The sequence below is a fragment of the Chlorocebus sabaeus genome, chromosome 21, assembly GCF_047675955.1.
Source record: "Chlorocebus sabaeus isolate Y175 chromosome 21, mChlSab1.0.hap1, whole genome shotgun sequence".
Taxonomy (NCBI): Eukaryota; Metazoa; Chordata; class Mammalia; order Primates; family Cercopithecidae; genus Chlorocebus; species Chlorocebus sabaeus.
The window spans coordinates 78,300,311-78,322,233 of record NC_132924.1 but is presented as its reverse complement, the minus strand read 5'-3'; the positions used below and the strand labels follow the sequence as shown (position 1 = coordinate 78,322,233).

The 21,923-nt window shown below is 39.9% G+C and overlaps 2 protein-coding genes across 16 annotated transcripts in view; one reads left to right on the top strand and one right to left on the bottom strand.

Moving 5' to 3' along the window:
- Positions 1 to 21,923, top strand: part of SRPK2 (SRSF protein kinase 2) — a 287,057-nt gene that overhangs the window by 129,858 nt on the left and 135,276 nt on the right. The window lies entirely within an intron of this gene.
- LOC119626315 (large ribosomal subunit protein eL36-like) lies at positions 18,929 to 21,906 on the bottom strand. The gene has a single exon (XM_073009224.1). It carries the CDS (start codon positions 21,562 to 21,564, stop codon positions 21,241 to 21,243), a length of 324 nt encoding a protein of 107 aa, XP_072865325.1. The 5' UTR covers positions 21,565 to 21,906; the 3' UTR covers positions 18,929 to 21,240.

Genomic DNA, 21,923 nt, shown 5'->3' with positions numbered 1-21,923 from the left:
AGAAAATTAGTTTATTTTTTGGTTGTGTTTTGTGTTTTGAAGAGAGAGAAAAATTCAGCATACCCATTTTAAAAGTTAAGAGCAGAGAATGCTATTGAATGAATTTTTAAAAAAATGCCTAATGATGAATAAAAAATGATGTATGTAATAGTTAAGAGGAAGCTGTTTGCTGCAAGACAGTACCCTCTGGAGATTTTAGGGGTAAATCCTACTACAAGTATATTCATTTTTTTGAGTGCCTGTTGAATGAATGAATGAATTCATCTTGAATATACTAGAGTCGGTGCTAGACACATTTTTATTCCCTTGTTTATTCCTGTTTACAGTAATAAATGTGAATATCTGTTTTTAAAAAACCTAGGTTTTCAAGTTCTTGTTTCTTCATTTTGACCTTTCTTAGCTAGAGCACTTACGGGATTTATGGGGTAATGTGTGTGGGGGAGAGTAGTAGTAGTAATAACCATAATAGCTAAAAAGGTATAGTACAGTTGTCCCTTGGTGTCCAAGGGGGATTGGTTCCAAGACCCCTGTAGATGCCAAAATCCACAGATGCTCAAGTCCTTCATGTAAAATGGTGTAGTATTTGCACATAACCTGTGTGCTTCCTCCCATATGTTTAAAAACATCTCTAGATTACTTACAATACCTAATACAATGAAAACACTCTGTAAATAGTTGTTATATTATAGTTTAAAAAATTTGTATTATTGTTGTATTTTATTTTTTATTGTTTTATATTCCAAATGTTTTTGATCTGTAGTGGGTTGAATCTGTGGATGTGGAGGGCTGACTATAATCATTTATTGAACAGTCTAGATACCAGTTCTGAGTGCTTTATAGGTGGAGAGAGGGAGGAGAAAGAGAGAGAGGGAAGGAGTGTGTGTGTTGTGTGGAGAAGGAATGGTTATTGGGAAAACACTTTAATAAATCATCCCAGAATAATCCTGGGTGAACAGAAGGTACTTTACTGTACTATCATTTTTGTCAAACTATATTGCTATTTATTCAGGGAACTCATGTAAAAAAATTGTACGATTCTTTTTTTTTTTTTTTTTTTTTTTGGAGATGGAGTCTCGCTCTGTCGCCCAGGTTGGAGTGCAGTGGCGCGATCTCGGCTCACTGCAAGCTCCGCCCCCCGGGTTCACGCCATTCTCCTGCCTCAGCCTCCCGAGTAGCTGGGACTACAGGCGCCACCACCTCGCCCGGCTAGTTTTTTGTATTTTTTAGTAGAGACGGGGTTTCACCGTGTTAGCCAGGATGGTCTCGATCTCCTGACCTCGTGATCCGCCCGTCTCGGCCTCCCAAAGTGCTGGGATTACAGGCTTGCGCCACCGCGCCCGGCCGATTCTTAATCAGTAAAGAAATTTGAGCCCAGAGTGGTCAGAGCTGATTCCCAATCTGTCTAGGGTAAACCCAAGTAGGGCTGAGGAGTTTGTGAGATGAGGAGATCTGAGAAGCTGAGACTGTGTTCATACATAGCATTGCCCACATCTGTTGTTGTTAAGTGTGAGTGGATGTTGTTTTAATTAATAAACTTCACAATGAACTAAAAATTAATAACTCATAACAGCGTTATATTGGTTTGCATTTTCTCAGGGAACAGATACTGAAAGGATAATTTTTTTTGGCATGTTTGTGGGTTTTTGATGTATTTTACTGTTTAAAGGGAAGTCTTTATACTTGTAGCTCAATAGATAAGAACTCCTAGCCTAGATCCTTAACATTCCAGTTAGCTAGCAAATACTGAATTCACAAATTGTAGCTGTCTTGTTCAGGAGAGGAGAGAAACGGAGAGGGAGAGAGTGTTAGAGTAATATTTATGCTGTGGCCTATACTCTACCAATGCTGAATAAAAAGGGTTGGTGAGAATTGATAGAGATTGTGTGTTGTCTCTTCTCCAATATAAGGGCATTTCAAATCCATAAAGAACCCAGACTGTTTTTGTGTATGTATTTTAATTGTTCTCTTCTTCTTTTGGTGCCTCTTATGCAAAGGTGAAAATGATATATAGTGATGTGTGGATGCAGAGAGCAAAAAGATATACCTGAAAAAAATAAGGAGAAAGGAAGGGAGAAAATTCAAAAGTGAGGAAGGTACCAGAGGAAGAGAGAAAGAAGTAAAAAGGATCCTGGACCAAGATATCTTTGATTTGCTCTTAAGTTGATATATTTTCTTTTATGATGTGTGTTGGACTAAGAGCAGTTATAGGAGGAGAACCAAAGGGTGTTTCTTCATTGTTTTCCCCTCCTCCTCCCGTTGCAATGCAAAGACTAGGACAAACATTTGTTGGTAACTATTTTTCCCTTTTCCAATCCCTGCTCTGCCACTGTTGGCTTTCTTTCTCTCCTTGTAGAGATGTACTTGTTCCCGAATGAGATGACATAGTTGATTGTGTTGTCTTCTCATTGCTCAATTCTTTAATTTTTATTAGTATTTTTATTGAAGATACATATATGGGATAGTACACAGATCGTAGATCTTTATGAAAAACAATTTATTGAAACTTTTTTTTTTCAGGTTTTGTGTGTGTGTGTGTGTGTTGTGCCTAAGAGATCTTTGCCAAGGCTGGATTCACTAATATTTTCTGCTAGATTGACTTTTAGGAGTTATAGGATCTTAACATTTAAGCCTGTGATTCATTTGGGGTTTTAGTATTAAGGTAAATATTGAGATTCGGTTTTTTGCATATGGCAATTCAGTTGTGTCTGTTTTTGAACATTATATAAATGGAAACCCTCTGGATATGCTTTTGGTCTGTTTTCTTCCGGTGTTACCGATGTGAGGTTCATCCGTGTTGTTGTGTATAGTTGTAATTGATTCAGTCTCATGTCTGCAGTATTTATGAATATACCTCAGTTCATTCATTCTGTTAATGAGCATTTGGGAGGCTTACAGTTTGTGGTTATTAGGGATAGTGCTGCTATGAGCATTTCTTTTTCTTTTTGAAATGGAGTTTCGCTCTTTTGCCCAGGCGGGAGTGAAGCGGAGCGATCTCAGCTCACTGCAACCTCCGCCTCTCGGGTTCAAGCAATTTTCCTGCCTCAGCCTCCAGAGTAGCTGGGATTACAGGCCTGCACCACCACGCCTGGCTAATTTTTGTATTTTTAGTAGAGACAGGGTTTTGCCATGTTAGCCAGGCTGGTCTCGAACTCTTGACCTCAGGTGATCCACCCACCTCAGCCTCCCAAAGTGCTAGGATTACAGGTGTGAGCCACCTTGCCCAGCCTGCTGTGAGCATTTCTATACATGCCTTTTGGTTAGTGAAGCTTGCATGCATTTGTTTAATATATTCCTAGAAGTGCAGTTGCTGAGTTTTAGTGGATATTGTCAGTTTTCCAAAGTGAAGGTACCACTCTCTACTTCTACCAACTGTGTATGCTCCGGGTTCTTTTCAATTTGGTATTGTATATATTTTTTTCCTTTGCTTCCTTTCTCTCCTTTTCTCCCTTCCTTTTTCCTTGTTAGCATTCTGGTGGCTCTACCAGTGTTAGCCAGAGTTTGCACCATTTTGAGGAGGATTAGAAGCAGAAACTGGATTATTTCGGAACATCAGCACCCATGAGGGGGAACAGAATTAGAAGTATATAGCAGTAAGCGACCCTAGGGTGGTGTTGTTGGAGACACTGCTTTCCCACGGACTGATGATAGTCTTGTAACTGGATTCTGGAGGCCGTGGGTATTAACATTAGTTTTCAGACTTGGTTTCAGTAGCAAAACCTTTCTTTCATCAAACTTTAATAGGAAGTTATCATGTAAAATACATAAAGAAGATGCTTGGTTGGGAGCTGGGGAATGTAAATCAGAGCTGCAGTTTTTGATGCTTAGCCATCTCCCTTGGAGCCACTTCCTCGAGCTCCAGTCCTCTTTACTTCAAGCCCTTGAGGTAGGTAGGCCACCTTAGGTCTGACCAAGAAATGATGACATTTTGATAAGTTTTAAGCTGTTCCTAGTCTCTAAAATGTATGTATCATATACCTAAATAAAAGTGTAGTGTTAGTTTCCAGTAAGAGACTGGACAGTGTTCTGATCTGGTTTTCTGTTGGCCATTATTTATTTGGTCTAGATGTAGTAGTTTCTACATTATTTTGTAATCAGTTTTGATTCTGTTTACTGATGCTTCTTTGGAGGGTTGCTTACATTACAGCCAGCGCAAACCTTTCAGAACACAAATCTGATCAGGTAGGTCATTCCATGTTTAAAACCTTTCAACTGTCTTCCCCTTGTGCCTGGGAGTTCAGAAAAAAAACTACCTCGGTCAGTGAGTACCTCTTTTCTCTGTCCTCGTCTCCCTCTCCAGCCTTGTATCATATATCTCTTCCTTTGGTCATGTCCTGGCTGTTTTGCTGTTCCCATCCCTCCTATCTCAAGGAAGCTCTGCTTGTATCAAATTACAGGACCATGTACTTCTCCTTTGTAGCATTTGTCACAGCTGCTGTTTGACAGTGGGGAGTATCAGTGACATTTGGTCTACTTACTGGCTTACTCACTGTTAACCCCACCTTATGATCTTATATATGGAAGTGCTTTCATCACAAAATGTCAACAAAACAAATAATGTTCATTTGCAGTTTACAAATTATGAGCTTTATAGGAAGACTTTGTTGGTATGGGGAGTCATCTCTGTGGTATTGGCATAGATTAATAATCATAATCATAAGCTAATTTTGTTAACTTACAAACTGTCAAGGTTACAGGTCTTAGGTTTTTCTATTACCATAAAAGTGCACAGCTTATTGTTACATTTATTTTTCATTTAATATACAATGGAAATTAAATTTGGACACACCATCTCTGTGCCAAAATGGCAACATCAAAGCATAGTCATTTACATCCCCAATATTAGTATTTTGTGTATCACCTTGGTGTTTTTTCGTCACATTTGCACTCCACACTGTATTTTTTTTTTTAATTTCTAGGGTACATGTGCACAACGTACAGGTGTGTTACATAGGTATACATGTGCTATATTGGTTTGCTGCACCCATCAACTCGTCATTTACATTAGGTATTTCTTCTAATGCTATCCCTCCCCCAGCCTCCCATCCCCTAACAGGCCCCAGTATGTGATGTTCCCCACCCTGTGTCTTTGTGTTCTCATTATTAAACTCCCACCTATGAGTGAGAACATGTGGTATTTGGTTTTCCATCCTTGTGATAGTTTGCTGAGAATGATGGTTTCTAGCTTCATCCACATCCCTGCAAAGGACATGAACTCATCCTTTTTTATGGCTGCATAGTATTCCATGGTGTATATGTGCCACATTTTCTTAATTTAGTCCATCATTGATGGACATTTGGGTTGGTTCCAAGTCTTTGCTATTGTAAATAAATAGTGCTGCAATAAACATACCTGTGCCTGTGTCTTTAGTGTAGCATGATTTATGATCCTTTGGGTATATACCCAGTAATGGGATCACTGGGTCAAATGGTATTTCTAGTTCTAGATCCTTGAGAAATTGCCACACTGTCTTCCGCAATGGTTGAAATAATTTACACTCCCACCAAAAGTGTAAAAGCGTTCCTGTTTCTCCACATCCTCTCCAGCACCTGTTGTTTCCCGACTTTTTAATGATCACCATTCTAACTGGTATGAGATGGTATCTCATTGTGGTTTTGATTTGTATTTCTCTGATGACCGATGATGATGAACATTTTTTCATATGTATGTTGGCTGCATAAATGTCTTCTTTTGAGAAGTGTCTATTCATATCCTTTGCCTACTTTTTGATGGGATTATTTGATTTTTTATTGTAAATTTGTTTAAATTCTTTGTAGATTCTGATATTGGCCCTTTGTCAGATGGGTAGATTGCAAAAGTTTTCTCCCATTCTATAGGTTGCCTTTTCACTCTGATGATAGTTTCTTTTGCTCTGCAGAAGCTCTTCAGTTTAATTAGATCCCGTTTGCCTATTTTGGCTTTTGTTGCCATTGCTTTTGGTGTTTTAGTTATGAAGTCTTTGCCCATGCCTGTGTCCTGAATGGTATTGCCTAGGTTTTCTTCTAGGGTTTTTATGGTGTTAGGTCCTACATTTAAGTCTTTAATCCATCTTGAGTTAATTTTTGTATATTGTCTAAGGAAGGGATCCAGTTTCAGCTTTCTACATATGGCTAGCCAGTTTTCCCAGCACCATTTGTTAAATAGGGAATCCTTTCTCCGTTGCTTGTTTTTGTCAGGTTTGTCAAAGATCAGATGGTTGTAGATGTGTGGTGTTATTTCTGAGGCCTCTGATCTGTTCCATTGGTCTAGATAGCAGTTTTGGTACCAGTACCTTGCTGTTTTGGTTACCATAGCCTTGTGGTATAGTTTGAAGTCAGGTAACGTGATGCCTCCAGCGTTGTTCTTTTTGCTTAGGATTGTCTTGGGTACGTGGGTTCTTTTTTGGTTCCATATGAACTTTAAAGTAGTTTTTTCCAATTCTGTGAAGAAAGTCATTGTTAGCTTGATGGGGATGGCATTGAATCTGTAAATCACCTTGGGCCATTTTCACGATATTGACTCTTCCTATGCATGAGCATGGAATATTCTTCTGTTTGTTGGTGTCCTCTTTTATTTCGTTGAGCAGTGGTTTGTAGTTCTCCTTGAAGAGGTCCTCCACATCCCTTGTAAGTTGGATTCCTAGGTATTTTATTCTCTTTGTAGTAACTGTGAATGGGAGTTCACTCATGATTTGGCTCTCCGTTTGTCTGTTTTTGGTGTATAGGAATGCTTGTGGTTTTTGCACGTTGATTTTGTATCCTGAGACTTTGCTGAAGTTGCTTATCATCTTAAGGAGATTTTGGGGTGAGACAATGGGGTTTTTTAAATATACAATCATGTCAACTGCAAACAGGGACAATTTGACTTCCTCTTTTCGTAATTGAATACCCTTTATTTCTTTCTCTTGCCCGATTGCCCTGGCCAGAACTTCCCACATTATGTTGAATAGGAGTGGTGAGAGAGGGCATCCTTGTCTTGTGCTGGTTTTCAAAGGGAATGCTTCCAGTTTTTGCCCATTCAGTATGATATTGGCTGTTGGTTTGTCATAAATAGCTCTTATTATTTTGAGATACGTTCCATCAGTACCTAGTTTATTGAACGTTTTTCGCATGAAGGACTGTTGAATTTTGTTGAAGGCCGTTTCTGTATCTATTGAGATAACCATGTGGTTTTTGTTGTTGGTTCTGTTTTTATGTGATGGGTTACGTTTGTTGATTTGCATATGTTGAACCAGCCTTGCATCCCAGGGATGAAGTGGACTTGATTGCAGTAGATAAGCTTTTAATGTGCTGCTGGATTCGGTTTGCCAGTATTTTATTGAGGGTTTTCACATAGGTGTTCATCAAGGATATTGGCCTAAAATTTGCTTTTTAAAATTGTGTCTCTACCAGACTTTGGTATCAGGATGGTGTTGGCCTGATAAACATAAAAGCATGGTCATTTACATCCCAGATATTAGTATTTTGTGTATCACCTTGGTTTTTTTTGGGTCACATTTGCACTCCACACTGTCCTTTTTTTTTTTTTTTTTTTTTTTTTTGTGAGACAGAGTTTCGCTCTTGTTGCCCTGGCTGGAGTGCAATGGCATGATCTCAGCTCACTGCAACCTCTACCTCCCGAGTTCAAGTGATTCTCCTGTCTCAGCCTCCCGAGTAGCTGAGATTACAGGCGCATGCCACCATGCCCAGCTAATTTTTGTATTTTTAATAGAGATGGGGTTTCATCATATTGGTCAGGCTGGTGTAGAACTCCGACTTCGTTATCCGCCAGCCTCCCCTGCCAAAGTGCTGGGATTACAGCTGTGAGCCCCTGCACCTGCCCTTATGTCATGCTTTTTCTTTCTTTCTTTTTTTTTTTTTTTTGAGACGGAGTCTTGCTCTGTCACCCAGGCTGGAGTGCAGTGACACGATCTCGGCTCACTGCAAATTCTGTCTCCTGGGTTCAAGCGATTCTCCTGCCTCCCTCTCCCAAGTAGCTGGGACTACAGGCATGTGCCAGCATGCTTGGCTAATTTTTTGTATTTTTAGTAGAGATGGGGTTTTACTGTGTTAGGATGGTCTCGATCTGTTGACCTCGTGATCTGCCTGCCTTGGCCTCCCAAAGTGCTGGGATTACAGGTGTGAGCCACTGCGCCCGGCCATGCTTTTTTATTTTTAAATTTCTTAAAATAAATGTAAAACCTTTTAATGCTTTTTGAAGCTTAATTTTCTTTAAAAAGGAATCTTTATATCGCTACCAGAAATAGAGAACCTGTATCGTTTGCCTTAAAAAGAAATTACTGTTAAGTCGTATCTAGATTCTGTTGTCTGATAAAGGCTCCAAGCCTGAGCCATATACTCTCTGTGTTTACAAGGGAAGTTCAATTGGCAAGTGTCATAAAGGGACATAAATAATGTGTTAGCACCAAAGTGAGACTTGTTCTCTTATACACCCAGATAGTTTGAAAGAACCCTGGAAAAGGAATAACTTCCTCAGTATTTGATTCAGTGTAATTCAATACCAGGTTTCAAGTATCCACTAAGATCATTTTGCATGGCAGCAGTGGCACTTCCTCTTCTCTTTGGGATCCTCTTCTCCTCCAGCAATGTAGATTATGATGAATTTATCAGGGAGGTTCTGAACAAATGAGAGCAGCTATTATAATAACAATAGCAACAATAAAAACTCTACTTTCAACAGTGATAGTGCAGATTCCTTTTGTAACAATCTTTTATGTACTGGTGCTGGAAGAAATTAAGACTAATTTTAGTAGATTATATTTGTTATCCATCCACCCAACATTTTTTCAGCAGCTACTATGCACTAGCCACTTAGTGATTTGGAAATCAGGGAGCCACAAAGGCAGCACAGAAATGTAGGATTTGTACAGAATATCAGTGTACATACCTTGCATGGAAGACACGTTCACGGGTGACTGGCCCCTGGGATAACTTTTTTCTTGGATATGCAGTGCTAAGCACTCTCATGGACAACACTACAGTGAGTAGCCTTTGGCACTCCTTAGAAAGAATTGCACATAACTAATAATTGCATTTCTGGGAAACTTATTTTAAAAGATCAGAGGTGTGGTAAACAGGTTACAAACACAGTTGCTTACCAAGAGTATGTCCAATGAATGGCTGCAGCCAGGTGGGGAGCACAGAAACTGGAGACGATGACACCATCTAGAGGTGGGTGCCGATCGGCTCTCTTGCTGATTGCAGCCATGTATAAATACAGGGCAGGTTTTGCTGACTCTTGTGATTTTTTTAGTACAAGTTGAACATTTGGATTTTTATGTCAGATCTCTTCATTTTAAATGCTTGTGTGGCTGAGCACAGTGGCTCATTCCTGTAATCCCAGGGAGGCCAGAGTGGGAGGATTGCTTGAGGCCAGGAGTTCAAAACCAGTCCAAGCAACATACCAAGACCCCCATCTCTACAAGAAAATTTAAAAATAAGCTGGGCATGGTGATGTGTACCTGTAGTCCCAGCAATTCAGGAGGCTGCGGTGAGAGGATCACTTGAGCCTGGGAGTTTGAGGTTATAGTGAGCTGTGATTGTACCATTGCACTCCAGCCTGGGTGACAGAGTGAGACTCTGTCTCTAAAAATATATACATACGCACATACATATATACATAATGATGCAAGTTAGAAACAAAACAGAAACTCAAAACAGCCTTAAAAATAAGAATATCTACTCTTCAGATTCAGTCTATGGTAAATATTTTCTTCTGTGCTGTAGTACATTGATTCTCAGTTTGTGAGCCACAGACTTGTGCAGACTTATTGTAAGGGATTTTTAAATCCTGTGAGTAGTAAGCATAAACTGTAGATTGAAATAGTGGAAGTAAAATTATCTTGATGCTCACAGGTGTGTCTCTGGATTTTCTCTCTCTCTCTCTCTCTCTCTCTCTCTCTCTCTCTCTCTCTCTCTCTCTCTCTCTTTCTCTTTAAATTTGAGGCGGACTCACGCTGTCGCCCAGGCTGGAGTGCAGTGGTGCAGTCTTGACTCACTGCAACCTCTGCCTCCCAGGTTCAAGCAAGTCTCCTGCCTCAGCCTCCTGAGTAGCTGGGATTATAGGCGCCCGCCAGCATGTCCAGCTAATTTTTGTATTTTTAGTAGAGACAGGGTTTCACCATGTTGGCCAGGCTGGTCTTGAACTCCTGACCTCAGGTGATCTGCCCGCCTCTGCCTCCCAAAGTGCTGGGATTACAGGCATGAGTCACTGTGCCTGGCCTAGATGTGCGTTTCTCAACTTGGATATCATTCATTTGTTCTGTAAATATGTATGTACCCACTATGTTGTAACTTAAGCTTTATAAATAATCTGAAAATGTTGGAGGTAGAAAAATGTTCTGTTTTCAAAACTGCCACCTCATTTTTCCCCACCTTTCCCTTTTCCTTCTTTTCCATCTGTCTTTTCCTCGCTTCACCTACCCTTCCCCCAGGAAAGATATTGAGACTAGTTTGATAACTACCTATAATGCAGTAGAAAAAAAGGGGTCAGAGAAAATGCAGGTCACAGTAGAAGGTTTTGATGGAGGATAGCCAGATGCACACCCAGATATGGGTATTTGCTGTGCAACTAGTAAAGGTGACTAACAAAATTGACTTTAAGCTTCTTGATGGCCATACTAAGAAAATAATTAACATTCCTCTTTTTTATCTGTAAGGAGAAACAATACTGGTTTCCCTAGTAGAACCAAATCTTTTCCTCTAACTTAATTATCATTTTAGCATAACTTTTTTCTACATATTTTAAATGCTTATTTATTTTAGAAGTTTCAGATAAAATGATGATAAGACACTGAGTTGTTAATCATTACAGTTCAGTCACCATGATTAATTTTTTTCTGGCCAATTTTTTGTTTTAGTCTAAGATCTATAAAAAACAAGCAGATGGGCCAGGTGCAGTGGCTCATGCCTGTAATCCCAGCACTTTGGGAGGCTGAGGCGGGTGGATCACCTGAGGTTAGGAGTTCATGACCAGCCTGGCCAACATGGTGAAACTCCATCCCTACTAAAAATACCAAAATGATCTGGGTGTGGTGGTGCACACCTGTAATCCCAGCTCCTCAGGAGGTTGAGGCAGGAGAATTGTTTGAACCCAGGAGGAAGAGGCTACAGCAAGCCAAGATCACGCCACTGCGCTCCAACCTGGGCGACAGGGCAAGAGTCTCTCTGAAAACAACAACAACAATAACAACAACAACAAAAAACCCAAGCAGATGTACTTTAACGATAACATCATCACCAACCGTACAATCTAGTATCATACTGAGAAATGATTTTAAAACTGGCATTTTATACTTAACATATGCAAATTTTCTTATGTTATTAAATAACATCTATAAAGGCTGCATAGAACTGAATTCATGATATTGATGGATGTACTTAATTTTATTGATGGAGTCTTAGAAATGGAATCACTTGTGAAGCCAGTTTGTAAGGCTCTTGATAAAGGAGTGTTGAATTGCTTTTCGGAAAGGTACATCTTTAATTACGTTGTCGTTGGCAGTGTATAAGAAAACCTTTTAACTTACACCCTCATTTGAAATTCTCAAAATAGCCTCTTTGTGAATGTTGTATAGATGACATTGAATAATATTCTAGACAGTGTTGACTTACCAGTCTCTGCTCTTTAGGTCCTTTCTCTAGTAAATGTTAAGTATTATTGTGGTACTTGCTGTGTTCATTGGGTGTGGGTAAGTGAAAGTGAGATCAGTACAATCAGCTCTAAGAAGGTAAAAGATTCGTCAGTAGATTCTTATATTCAGTCAAGCATTTATGAAACACCTAAAGTGTACCTAATGTGCCATTTATAAGATGTTAGCAGTTAAGTGACATAGTCAGAAAAAAATTTGGGTATTCTATTTATGCTAACAAATCTAAATATTGTAAGAATTTCAAGAAGCTATGTGATTCAAGCCTCTGACTCTAAACAGATGACAAAACATTCAACACAGATGGCTGGCTGGTTGGCTTTCTTGTGTGTGTGTGTGTTTTTTTTTTTTTTTTTTAAATAAAGATGTACGGGAATTAAGATTCTCTAACCTTACTTTTTCAACCATGGCCTTGTGGTTGATGGCTCAATATATTTTCAATGACTTAATTTTGTTGCACTGCAATAAAATTACTACTTAATTTTGTTCCCCTTCTAAGACAGTTCTAAAATTTAATCACCTTTTTGGTCAAGACCTTTTCATTTTTCTTTCTGGAATTTGAATTACTTTTGTGGGGGACAGGGGTTTGCTCTATGTATTGTCTCAGGATGGCTTGGATCTAGTCTAAATGGTATTCCAGGAAACAGCATCTGAGAAATCAGAGTGAAATGAAACATAGTGGCACCATCGTGAAACTCTAAATACTTGCATAAGCGGGGAAAGAGATGGAGGGGAGGATGGGAAAATAGATGAGAGGGGTATATAGTGACCAGGTGGCAAAGAAAGGTCTTTGAATTTTATGCCGACGATTACCAAGAGCCATTGAAAGGTTTTAGCAAGGATGTTTGTAGATAATACATGCACATTTTCCTGTGGGCATAAAGTAAGGTGATTTAAAGAAAGTCTAAAGAAATAGATTTTTCCCCTAGAATGGAAGGCTGTAAGATATGCTGTAGACTTTGCAGCAAGCTATTATTTATCTGTTCTGGAAATGGGTGGGAATATTATGGCAGCATTTACAATGAGTGACTGAGGGTGGATGAATTCCTTGACACTGGTGGTATTAAACATCGAAATGGATTACCATAGTTAGAGGTGCTTCTTTCTAAAGGCAGGTGACCTGTTAAATCTTATGTATTTTTTGTTTCTATGTTTTATGCAGTTAATTATGATTAAAGAAATCCTAATGTAAAGATACTAACTTGGGTCAGGCACTGTGGCTCACGCCTGTAATCCCAGCACTTTGGGAGGCTGAGGCGGGCAGATCACCTGAGGTCAGGAGTTTGAGACCAGCCTGGCCAACATGAGGAAACTTTGTCTCTACTAAAAATGCAAAAATTAGCTGGACGTGGTGGCGCATGCTTGTAGTCCCAGCTACTCAGGAGGCTGAGGCATGAGAATTGCTTGAACCCAGGAGACGGGAGGTTGCAGTGAGCTGAGATCACACCTCTGCACTCCAGCCTGGGCGACAGAGGGAGACTCTGTCTCAGAAAAAAAAAAAGATGATAATTTGAATGTTTCACTAATCATTTTGTTGCAGAAATTCTTAGTGGATATATAAAGTATCATTTCTATAAATTGTTTAAAATACTTTATAGAAATGATACTTTATATATCCATTGAGTAAGAATTTCTGCAACAAAATCCCAGCACTTTGGGAGGTGGATCACGAGGTCAGGAGATCGAGACCATCCTGGCTAACACGGTGAAACCCCGTCTCTACTAAAAAATACAAAAATTAGCCTGGCGCGGTGGTGGGCTCCTGTAGTCCCAGCTACTCGGGAGGCTGAGGCAGGAGAATAGCGTGAACCCGGGAGGCGGAGCTTGCAGTGAGCTGAGATTCGGCGACTGCACTCCAGCCTGGGCGACAGAGCAAGACTCCGTCTCAAAAAAAATAAATAAATAAATAAATAAATAAAATACTTTAGGCCAGTGCTGCCTAAGTGGAATTTCTGGGCAATCTGTCTTCTACTGATGGAAGATTGTATAATATCAGTAAAACCTATGAGCATTTGAAATGTGGCTAATATGATTGAAGGATTAAATTTTTAATTTTACCTAATTTTAAAATTCAAAAACCACTCAACTTTTTTTCAGATGAGAATGCCAGTGAACTGTTACTTTAACCTTTCTTTTTAAATTTAGAAATGAATATTGTTTTCTTTATTGTTCTTTAGTTCCTAAATGAATATTGTTTCCTTTTGCCCGTTGTTTCCTAAGCTCCAACCTATTCCGCTTTTTTGTTTTTTTTTCTTTTAAAAATTCTTTTACACTTTCTATCCTGACAGTATTATATTTTACAGGTAAAAGTTTATTTCCTTTACTGTAACTTAAATTAGTAATTTAAAGGAAACCACTCAGTTATTTGTCCTTGTAGAAAGTTATTTTGAGCATTTTTTTTTAAGGAGCTGCTTAATTTTCTGTCATTTTAAGGAGAAAAATACTCAGTTATCTGTCATATTACTTGCCAAATGTTATATATTCTTTTTAATGTTCTACTAACATAAAACAGTCTTCTTAAGGCAAAAGGAGTGTAGTTTCTTAAATGTTCAGTTTTAAAGGGAGAGATAAATTCATATAGATGAATTTCCAACTTTGTGTTGTCTGATAAAAGAGATAAAGGTCAATAAATTATAGTTTATGATGATATTCAGCTCCCTCTTCCCCACTCAAGCCACGACACTGAATTTAACCTCAGTTTGTTCTTGCCATTCAGTCTAGCTAGAGCTTAAAAAAAAATACAAAACCGGCTGGGCGCGGTGGCTCACACCTGTAATCCCAGCACTTTGGGAGGCCGAGGTGGGTGGATCATGAGGTCAGGAGATCAAGACCATCCTAGCTAGCATGGTGAAACCCCGTCTCTACTAAAAATACGAAAAAAATTAGCCGGGCGTGGTGGTGGGTGCATGTGGTCCCAGCTACTCGGGAGGCTGAGGCAGGAGAATGGCATGAACCCGGGAGGCAGAGCTTGCAGTGAGCCGAGATTGCGCCACTGCACTCCAGCCTGGGCGACTGAGCAAGACTCCATCTCAGGAAAAAAAAAAAAAAAACCCAAATTTGGATTCAAATTTCAATTCTTGTTCCCTTCACCAGACACACTCCCATGTGGTGATTACTAATGATTATTAAAATACTCTTTGGGCTCAGGATGCAAAAAGGACATCTTTTTCCTGGGACCAGGACAATCTTTAGCCTGTAGGAGAAGCCTCTGTTTAATGCAGAGCTGTGGAAGGTTTACAATTAAGTGATGGTAGGTGTTGTTATATTCATTTACTGAAAAGGAAGTCTTGTGGGATTAAGTTTAGAGGAAAGAATTTTTGTTGTTGTTGTTCAGCCCTGTCTTTTTCACGAAAAATGCTTGTGGCTGGGTATAGTGGCTCACACCAGTAATCCCAGCACTTTGGGAGGCCGAGGCAGGAGCGTAGCTTGACTCCAGGAGTTCAAGACCAGCCTGGGCAACATAGCGAGACCCTGTCTCTAAAAAAAAGAAAAGATAAAAAGTTTGCCTCCTTTCTTACTGGGTATTCATCAGTTATAATGTGACAGTCTGTGTTTGAATAAATGAAAGACTTCTCTAGAGGAATCTGTGGCTGCCTATGATATAAGAAATACCAGGTCTTCTAGGTGTGACTTTTCCCTCAGTTTAGGACTGTCAGTTTTTTTGGGGGTCTTTTTATTGAAGGAAAATGTGTATTGATGCATTTATTGCTGTGGCGTTGTCCTGTTATAGTTACTGCATTTCAACACAGATGCAAGTATTTATTTCAAAGTACACAAGTGAAGAAAATGTGTTTGGGTGTAATGAGTTCTGCAGTGTCCATTTCATCCTCATGTCATTCCTCCACTGCCATGTACCCCTGAGTACCTTCTGTTGCTGTTACTGCCCTAATATCAGCCATGTTCCTAGAGGCAGCTTAGGTTCTGCTTGGCAGTACCTCTAGCTCCTGAAGAAAAACAAAGTTATTATCCCTTGCCTCCCCAGAGGTGCCAGAAAAGATTTAACAACTGGTGAAAAAAATGGAGCTGATTATCTTAGTAGTAAAGTGGTTCATCTACCTGTTTAATGGAATTACAGGTTTTATGGGGACCACCAAAGGTTTTCTGATTCTTTGAATGAGATATTCATGATGAATTTGTAGAAGAGCTTTTAGATCAGTGCAAATCAAGCATTTTCCAAAAAATATTCTTCCAATTTAAATGTTTTTAAAGTAGATCTACTGAAATTAACTTTTTCTAAGAACAGGGCTCCATTTAGTTCCTTGGTGGGATTTAGTACATTTTGTGTTTTCGGACTTAAAAATTTCTATTAGGAGTCAATGGCATAATATTTTGCATGCATGTAAGGGAAAACCTGTATATCTCCAAATGTGAAATTATAGTGACTGATAACATACCTCTGTAAATCCAACACAGCTGACTTTGCTCCAGTGATGCAACACATCAGGTTTTTTTTTTCTTTTTCTTGCATTCTTTGCATGTAAGGGTATGTGGTACAAAATAGGGTTTTTTTTCTTTCTTTTTTTTTTTTTTTAGACAGAGTTTTGCCCTTGTTGCCCAGGCTCGAGTGCAGTGGCACCATCTCAGCTCACTGCAACTTCTGCCTCCTGGGTTCAAGTGATTCTCCTGCCTCAGCCTCCTGAGTAACTGGGATTACAGGTGCCCGCCACTATGTCTGGCTAATTTTTTTTTGTATTTTTAGTAGAGTCAGGGTTTCACCATGTTGGCCAGGCTGGTCTCGACTCCTGTCCTTAGGTGATCCACCTGCTTCGGACTCCCATAGTGCTGGTATTACAGGCGTGAGCCACTGTGCCTGGCCAAAGTAGCCACTACGTTTTAACACTAGAATAACACTTAGCTCAATGAAATGGTCATGCTTTGAGAGGCACATGGGCAACAAGAGCTCATATGAGAAAAAGATTTACATATCATATGTCATCCTCATTCTAGGTCATATGCATAAGAATAGATTATTAGGAGGAATCACCATATTTGAGAATTACTTTTTTTTATGACTTTAGTATAGTTGAGGTTTTGAAAGTTAAAAGTTCATTTATGAGTGATGCAACGTTTTAATATTTTTTATTTGCTATTCAAAAGCATTTAACTATTATTGCTTGATTTTTGACCATGCATATATAGGATGATTAATGGAATGAAAAAGCGTGATAGCAAGAAAAGAACATGGAAGTCTGGGTTATCTGACACCCTTGTTTTATACATTAGATAGAAAAACTAATGCCCAAAATGGTGAATTGATACAACTAAGATTCTAGATGGGATTCTTATAAACTGATAACTTCCAGCATTTGAAATTTAGGCATTTAGAGTCTGGAAACTTAGTACCAAGGAATTTGACCAGTTTTTTTTTCTGTTCTTTAAGAAAACCAAGAATGATTATTTTAAATTATACTAGTACTGTTCTTTTAGCTGTGTCCTAGCCAGGGAAGAAATAACTTAAATGCCTTTCATTTTATAGAGCATTTTCCTGTTCACTATTTAATTCTTTAAAAAATACTTGTTGATAAGTAATGTAGATGGCTTTATTCTCACTTTGTAGATAAAAAAAAAATAAGTTTATGACTTAAGAATGTCACATACCATTTAATATTAGAGATGCTCTCAAAGCTATGTTTTGCAGCTCCAAACCCCTAAGCCTCAGAGTATGATACCTGAACAACAACAAAGATGTCCATTGTTTGTATGTACAAGGTGGCCCACATCAAGCTGCAGATGTGTGGAACAGGATGTGCTCTTCATGTCTTTTCTCCAGTCACTTCCATTTATGTGCCTTAAGAAGGCTGAGAGACGAGGTGTGATGTCGTTGGTCATCAAATAGAACAAATGTAACTAGCATACGTGGACAGAATTGACAGTTTTGTTATTTTCCACCCTCTTCTAGACCAGCTTGGTTTAACCTTTGAATATTCAGTTTCAAATCTTTTTTGTTTGTTTGTTTGTTTGTTTGTTTTTTGTTGAGAGGCGGGGTCTTGCTCTGTCAGCAGGCTGGAGTATAGTGGTATGATCATAGCTCACTGCAGCCTCAACCTGGGAGCTCAAATGATTTTCCCACGTCAGCCTCCCAGGTAACTGAGACTATAGGTGCACACCACCATGCCTGACTTTTTTTTTTTTTTTTTTAATTTTTCATAAGGATGGGATCTCGTTGTGTTTCTCAGTCTGCTCTCAGACTCCTGAACTTAAACAGTCTTGTTTCCTCAGCCTCCTAAAGTATTGGAATTAAGTACTTGTACCACCACGCCTAGCCCAGTTCTTTTCTATCTGAAGAGAACTGTGTGATTTCTTAGGCAAGGGTGCTGGTGTTTAAATATAAATGTGACTCTGACTTTTTAGGACTATAAAATTTGCTTCCTTTAAGTAGTAGCAACCTTTTCAGGAGATGATTTAAAAGATTGTTAAGGCCAACTAGGCATGGTGGCTCACGCCTGTAATCCCAGCAATTTGGGAGGCCGAGGCGGGTAGATCACCTGAGGTCGGGAGTTCGAGACCATCCTGACCAACATGGAGAAACCCCATCTCTACTAAAAATACAGAATTACTCGGGTGTGGTGGCACATGCCTGTAATCCCAGCTACTTGGGAGGCTGAGGCAGGAGATTCGCTTGAACCCGGGAGGTGAAGGTTGCAGTGATCCGAGATCGCACCATTGCACTCTAGCCTGGGCAATAGGAGTGAAACTCCATCTCAAAAAAAAAAAAAAAAAGATTTTAAGGCCAAGCATGACGGTTCATGCCTATAATCCCAGTACTTTGGGAGTCACAAGGCAAGAGGATCACTTAAGCCCAGTTCAAAACCAGCCTGAGCAACATAGTGAGATACCATCTCTATAAAAATAAAAAAGTTTTTTTTTTAAAAAAGGTGGTTAATACAGTCAAATAAAATACCGAGAATTAAACTTCTTTTTAATGACACATTTTGTTAGGTACCATTTAATTGTCATATTTTGTTCAGTTAATAGTTAAAAACTTTGAGCAATTAGAAACCAAGAAAAGGTATAACTTATGTGCATCTGTGTATATGTGTGTGTGTGTGTTTGTTTTTTGGTATGTATGACACTCCGGTGTTACTTGTAGTTGTGTAGGCATTATTGGCACTTTGATCATCAGTGATGTGCTTAAAGGACATCATCATTTACTCACTTTCTTTTCCCCTCTTCCTCATCCTTCATTAATGACCTCACCTTCACTGAGTGCTCAGCCTTCTTTAAGCACGCTTTCAGTTTTCATAACAATATTATTAATCATCTCTATTTTACAGACGAAAAACTGAGGCTGTGAAATAACTTACCCAAAGCCACAGAACCGATCATTTTTTAAATTGTGTCTTTTACAACACAGAGTTTATGAGGACTTAGTATATAGAGAAAAATGGTTAATAGCTGGAGAATAGACCTTGGAGATGATAAATATAAGAAAGTTTGTCATTATGCAGCCTTGTGCAGTTGTTAAAAAGCCCATGGAAGCATGGTTTGGATTTCTAGTTCACATGATACAGGTATTCTCTACAGAAGACTGAATTTGAATGCCCTTAGGAGGCACAGGCCCACTCCAGTAGAACTCGGACCCAACATTTACTGTCTGAATCTTAGTGCTTCACACTCACCTGCCTGGTTCTTGGAAGAATTTGAGCTATGAACTGTTCACAAAAAGGGAAAAGCTTCCTTTATTGGGATATGTCACTTACGTGGAATCCTTTTCTCTCTGACAGTTCAGGGAAAGTGATAGATTGCTGTCACTAACTGCTGGCAACTTACTGAAATTGTTAAAATTTATAGTTGATTGTCTTCAGTATTCCAATACTTCGGTATTTGGCACTGAAAATACATATATACGCTTTAATAGAAAAGGTTTCTGTCTTTGATTAGTGAAGAAGTAGATAGAAGTTGAACCAAAAGCAGTACCTCTCAGTTTCTTTGTTGTTTTTTTCTAAATGTTGGCCCTTCCTCAGTGTCACTGTTGTAGGTCTGTTGTTGTTCTCATCTGCATTCTCTCTGAAGATGATCGCATCTGTTTCCATGGTGTTAAGACCATTTGTGGGCTGGTGACTACCACATTTATATCTGTAGCTCTGTATTCTGAGCCACAGATGTATATGTCCAGCTGTCTACTTTACATCACTACCTAAATGTCTGTTGACATCTCAAATATAACTGGCCCTAAAACAAACTCATTATCTTGTCTAAAATTTCCTGATTGTACTGAAAGATCATATGGCCTGTGCTTCTTTCAGTTTTCTTTCTTGTAAAATGTGGTTGCAGGGTGAGGGGGAGGGAATAAATACTGCTTTTGGTTTATGGCTGTCCTTAAGGGCTCTAGGATCGGTGACAGAAATTACCCTGTGTGTAACTTTCTGTGTATGTGTTTAAATGAACAACATAAATATCTTTGAAAGAAAGTAGAAGGCAATAAGAAATTTTATGAGGTCTATGTAAGAATAGAATTAAGTTCCCTAATCTTACCCTAACAAATAGTAAGAATTTTTGCCGATGTATGTTTGTAACCTTCCAGCTTTTCTTTTTGCAGCAGCTGCTGGAGCCATTATCTTCTCTCTGCCAGGCTTCCTACTCATGCTACTTCTTAATTGCCAGGGTCTACAACAGTGGGGCCCACAGGCTTTATCCTGCCTCGCGGTGACCTGGGGATGACCCTTCTGTCTCTAAAATTTTGTCACTCTGCTTTTTAATTTTTAAAAGTGTCGCCACCTGGGTGCGATGATGTGTGCCTGTAGTTGTGGCTACTCTGGCAGCTGAGGTGGGAGGATCACTTGAGCCCAGGAGTTCAAGGCCATAGTGCACTAAGATTGTGCCTGTGAATAACCACTGCACTCTAGCCTGGGCAACAGAGAGACCTTGTCTCTTGAGGGGGAAAAAAGTGTTTTCTAAATGCAGAAGCCTGAGTTACTCTATCTCCTCATTTTCCAGCATAGTCTACATCTAGTTGGTCACCAGATCCTACCAGTTTCTTTGCAGAAGTTCTCTTCAAATGCTTCCGTCAGAACTCGCTTTACTGCTTTCATTCCGTCATTCCTTAAATGTTGTTCAGTTTTTTTCCTGACTGCCAGTAGCCTCTCTTCCTGTTCCTCCGCCCTTTGCATCATCCCCAGAAATATATTCCTAAAAGAGACTCATTAATGTAGCTTAAAGACAGGTCGCTCACAGTCTGGTGGTCTTCTTTATCTAAAGTCCTCACTGATCCTGCCATTTCTGGCTCTTTTACCCTTCTTATCTTCATAATGTGTACTTCCCTCTGCCTGGACCTCACTGAGAAGATGCCACGTCCCCTGCACGCTGCCCTTACCACCACACTGCAGAGGGTCTTGCTGCCTCCTAGAGCACCGTCTAGACCTCTGTACTGAGACTCAGTGGTTTTTACTCCAGTAGCTCGAGAGACAAGGAGTTTTAACTGTCTCATGTTCACGTTCCTGGTGCCTAGCACATTCTTTGGTCTACAGAGTAGATACAAATTTTATTTGAATACAGATTTTTATTTCTTTCCCAATTGGTTAGGAAATACTAAGAAAAAAAGGGGTGTGTGTGTGTGTGTGTATATATATATATTTTTTTATTTAATTTAATTTTATTTTTCCTGTCAAGCTGTTCTTTATTTCAGGGAGAGGGCAGGGAAGGGGGCTCCGTCTTTCTTGGCAGCGGCTTTCCTCATGGCAGCCAGGACGTTGCTCAGCTCCTCTCGCTTCCTCTTGGTGCGGATGTGCGCCCCCATCCTTTTCTTGATGAACTTGAGGGCCCATTTGTCCTTGGAGACCTTCAGTAACTCCTTGGCATGCTGCTCGTACGGGGCGAAGCCACATAACTCCCGGATCATGCCCCGCACAAACTTGGTGTGTTTGGTCAGACGCCCGCGGCGGAGGCTGTTCCTGGGCTTGCTCACGTTCCTGGTCATCTTTTGGCCCTTATTGAGGCCCATGGCCACAGGGTAGCGCAGAGCCAGGGCTGCTGTTCTCCAACGGTGGCCTTGGCGGAAGGGCTAGGACTGGCGCCCTGTGGAACTCTGGGATTTTTTTCCCCCCCAGACGGAGTCTCGTTCTGTCGCCCAGGCTGGAGTGCGGTGGCGCGAACTTAGCTCACTGCAAGCTCCGCCTCCTGGCTTCGAGCGGTTCTTCTGCCTCAGCCTCCCGAGGAGCTGGGATTACAGGCGCGTGCCTGGTACCATGCGCAGCCAATTTTTGTGTTTCTGGTAGACACAGGGTTTCACCATGTTGGCCAGGCTGGTCTTGAATTCCTGACCTCAGATGATCCACCAGCCTCGGCCTCCCAAAGTGTTGG

Excerpts from the sequence above, each read along its gene's own strand:
- LOC119626315 (XM_073009224.1), bottom strand. The coding sequence starts at position 21,564 with ATGGGCCTCAATAAGGGCCAAAAGATGACCAGGAACGTGAGCAAGCCC.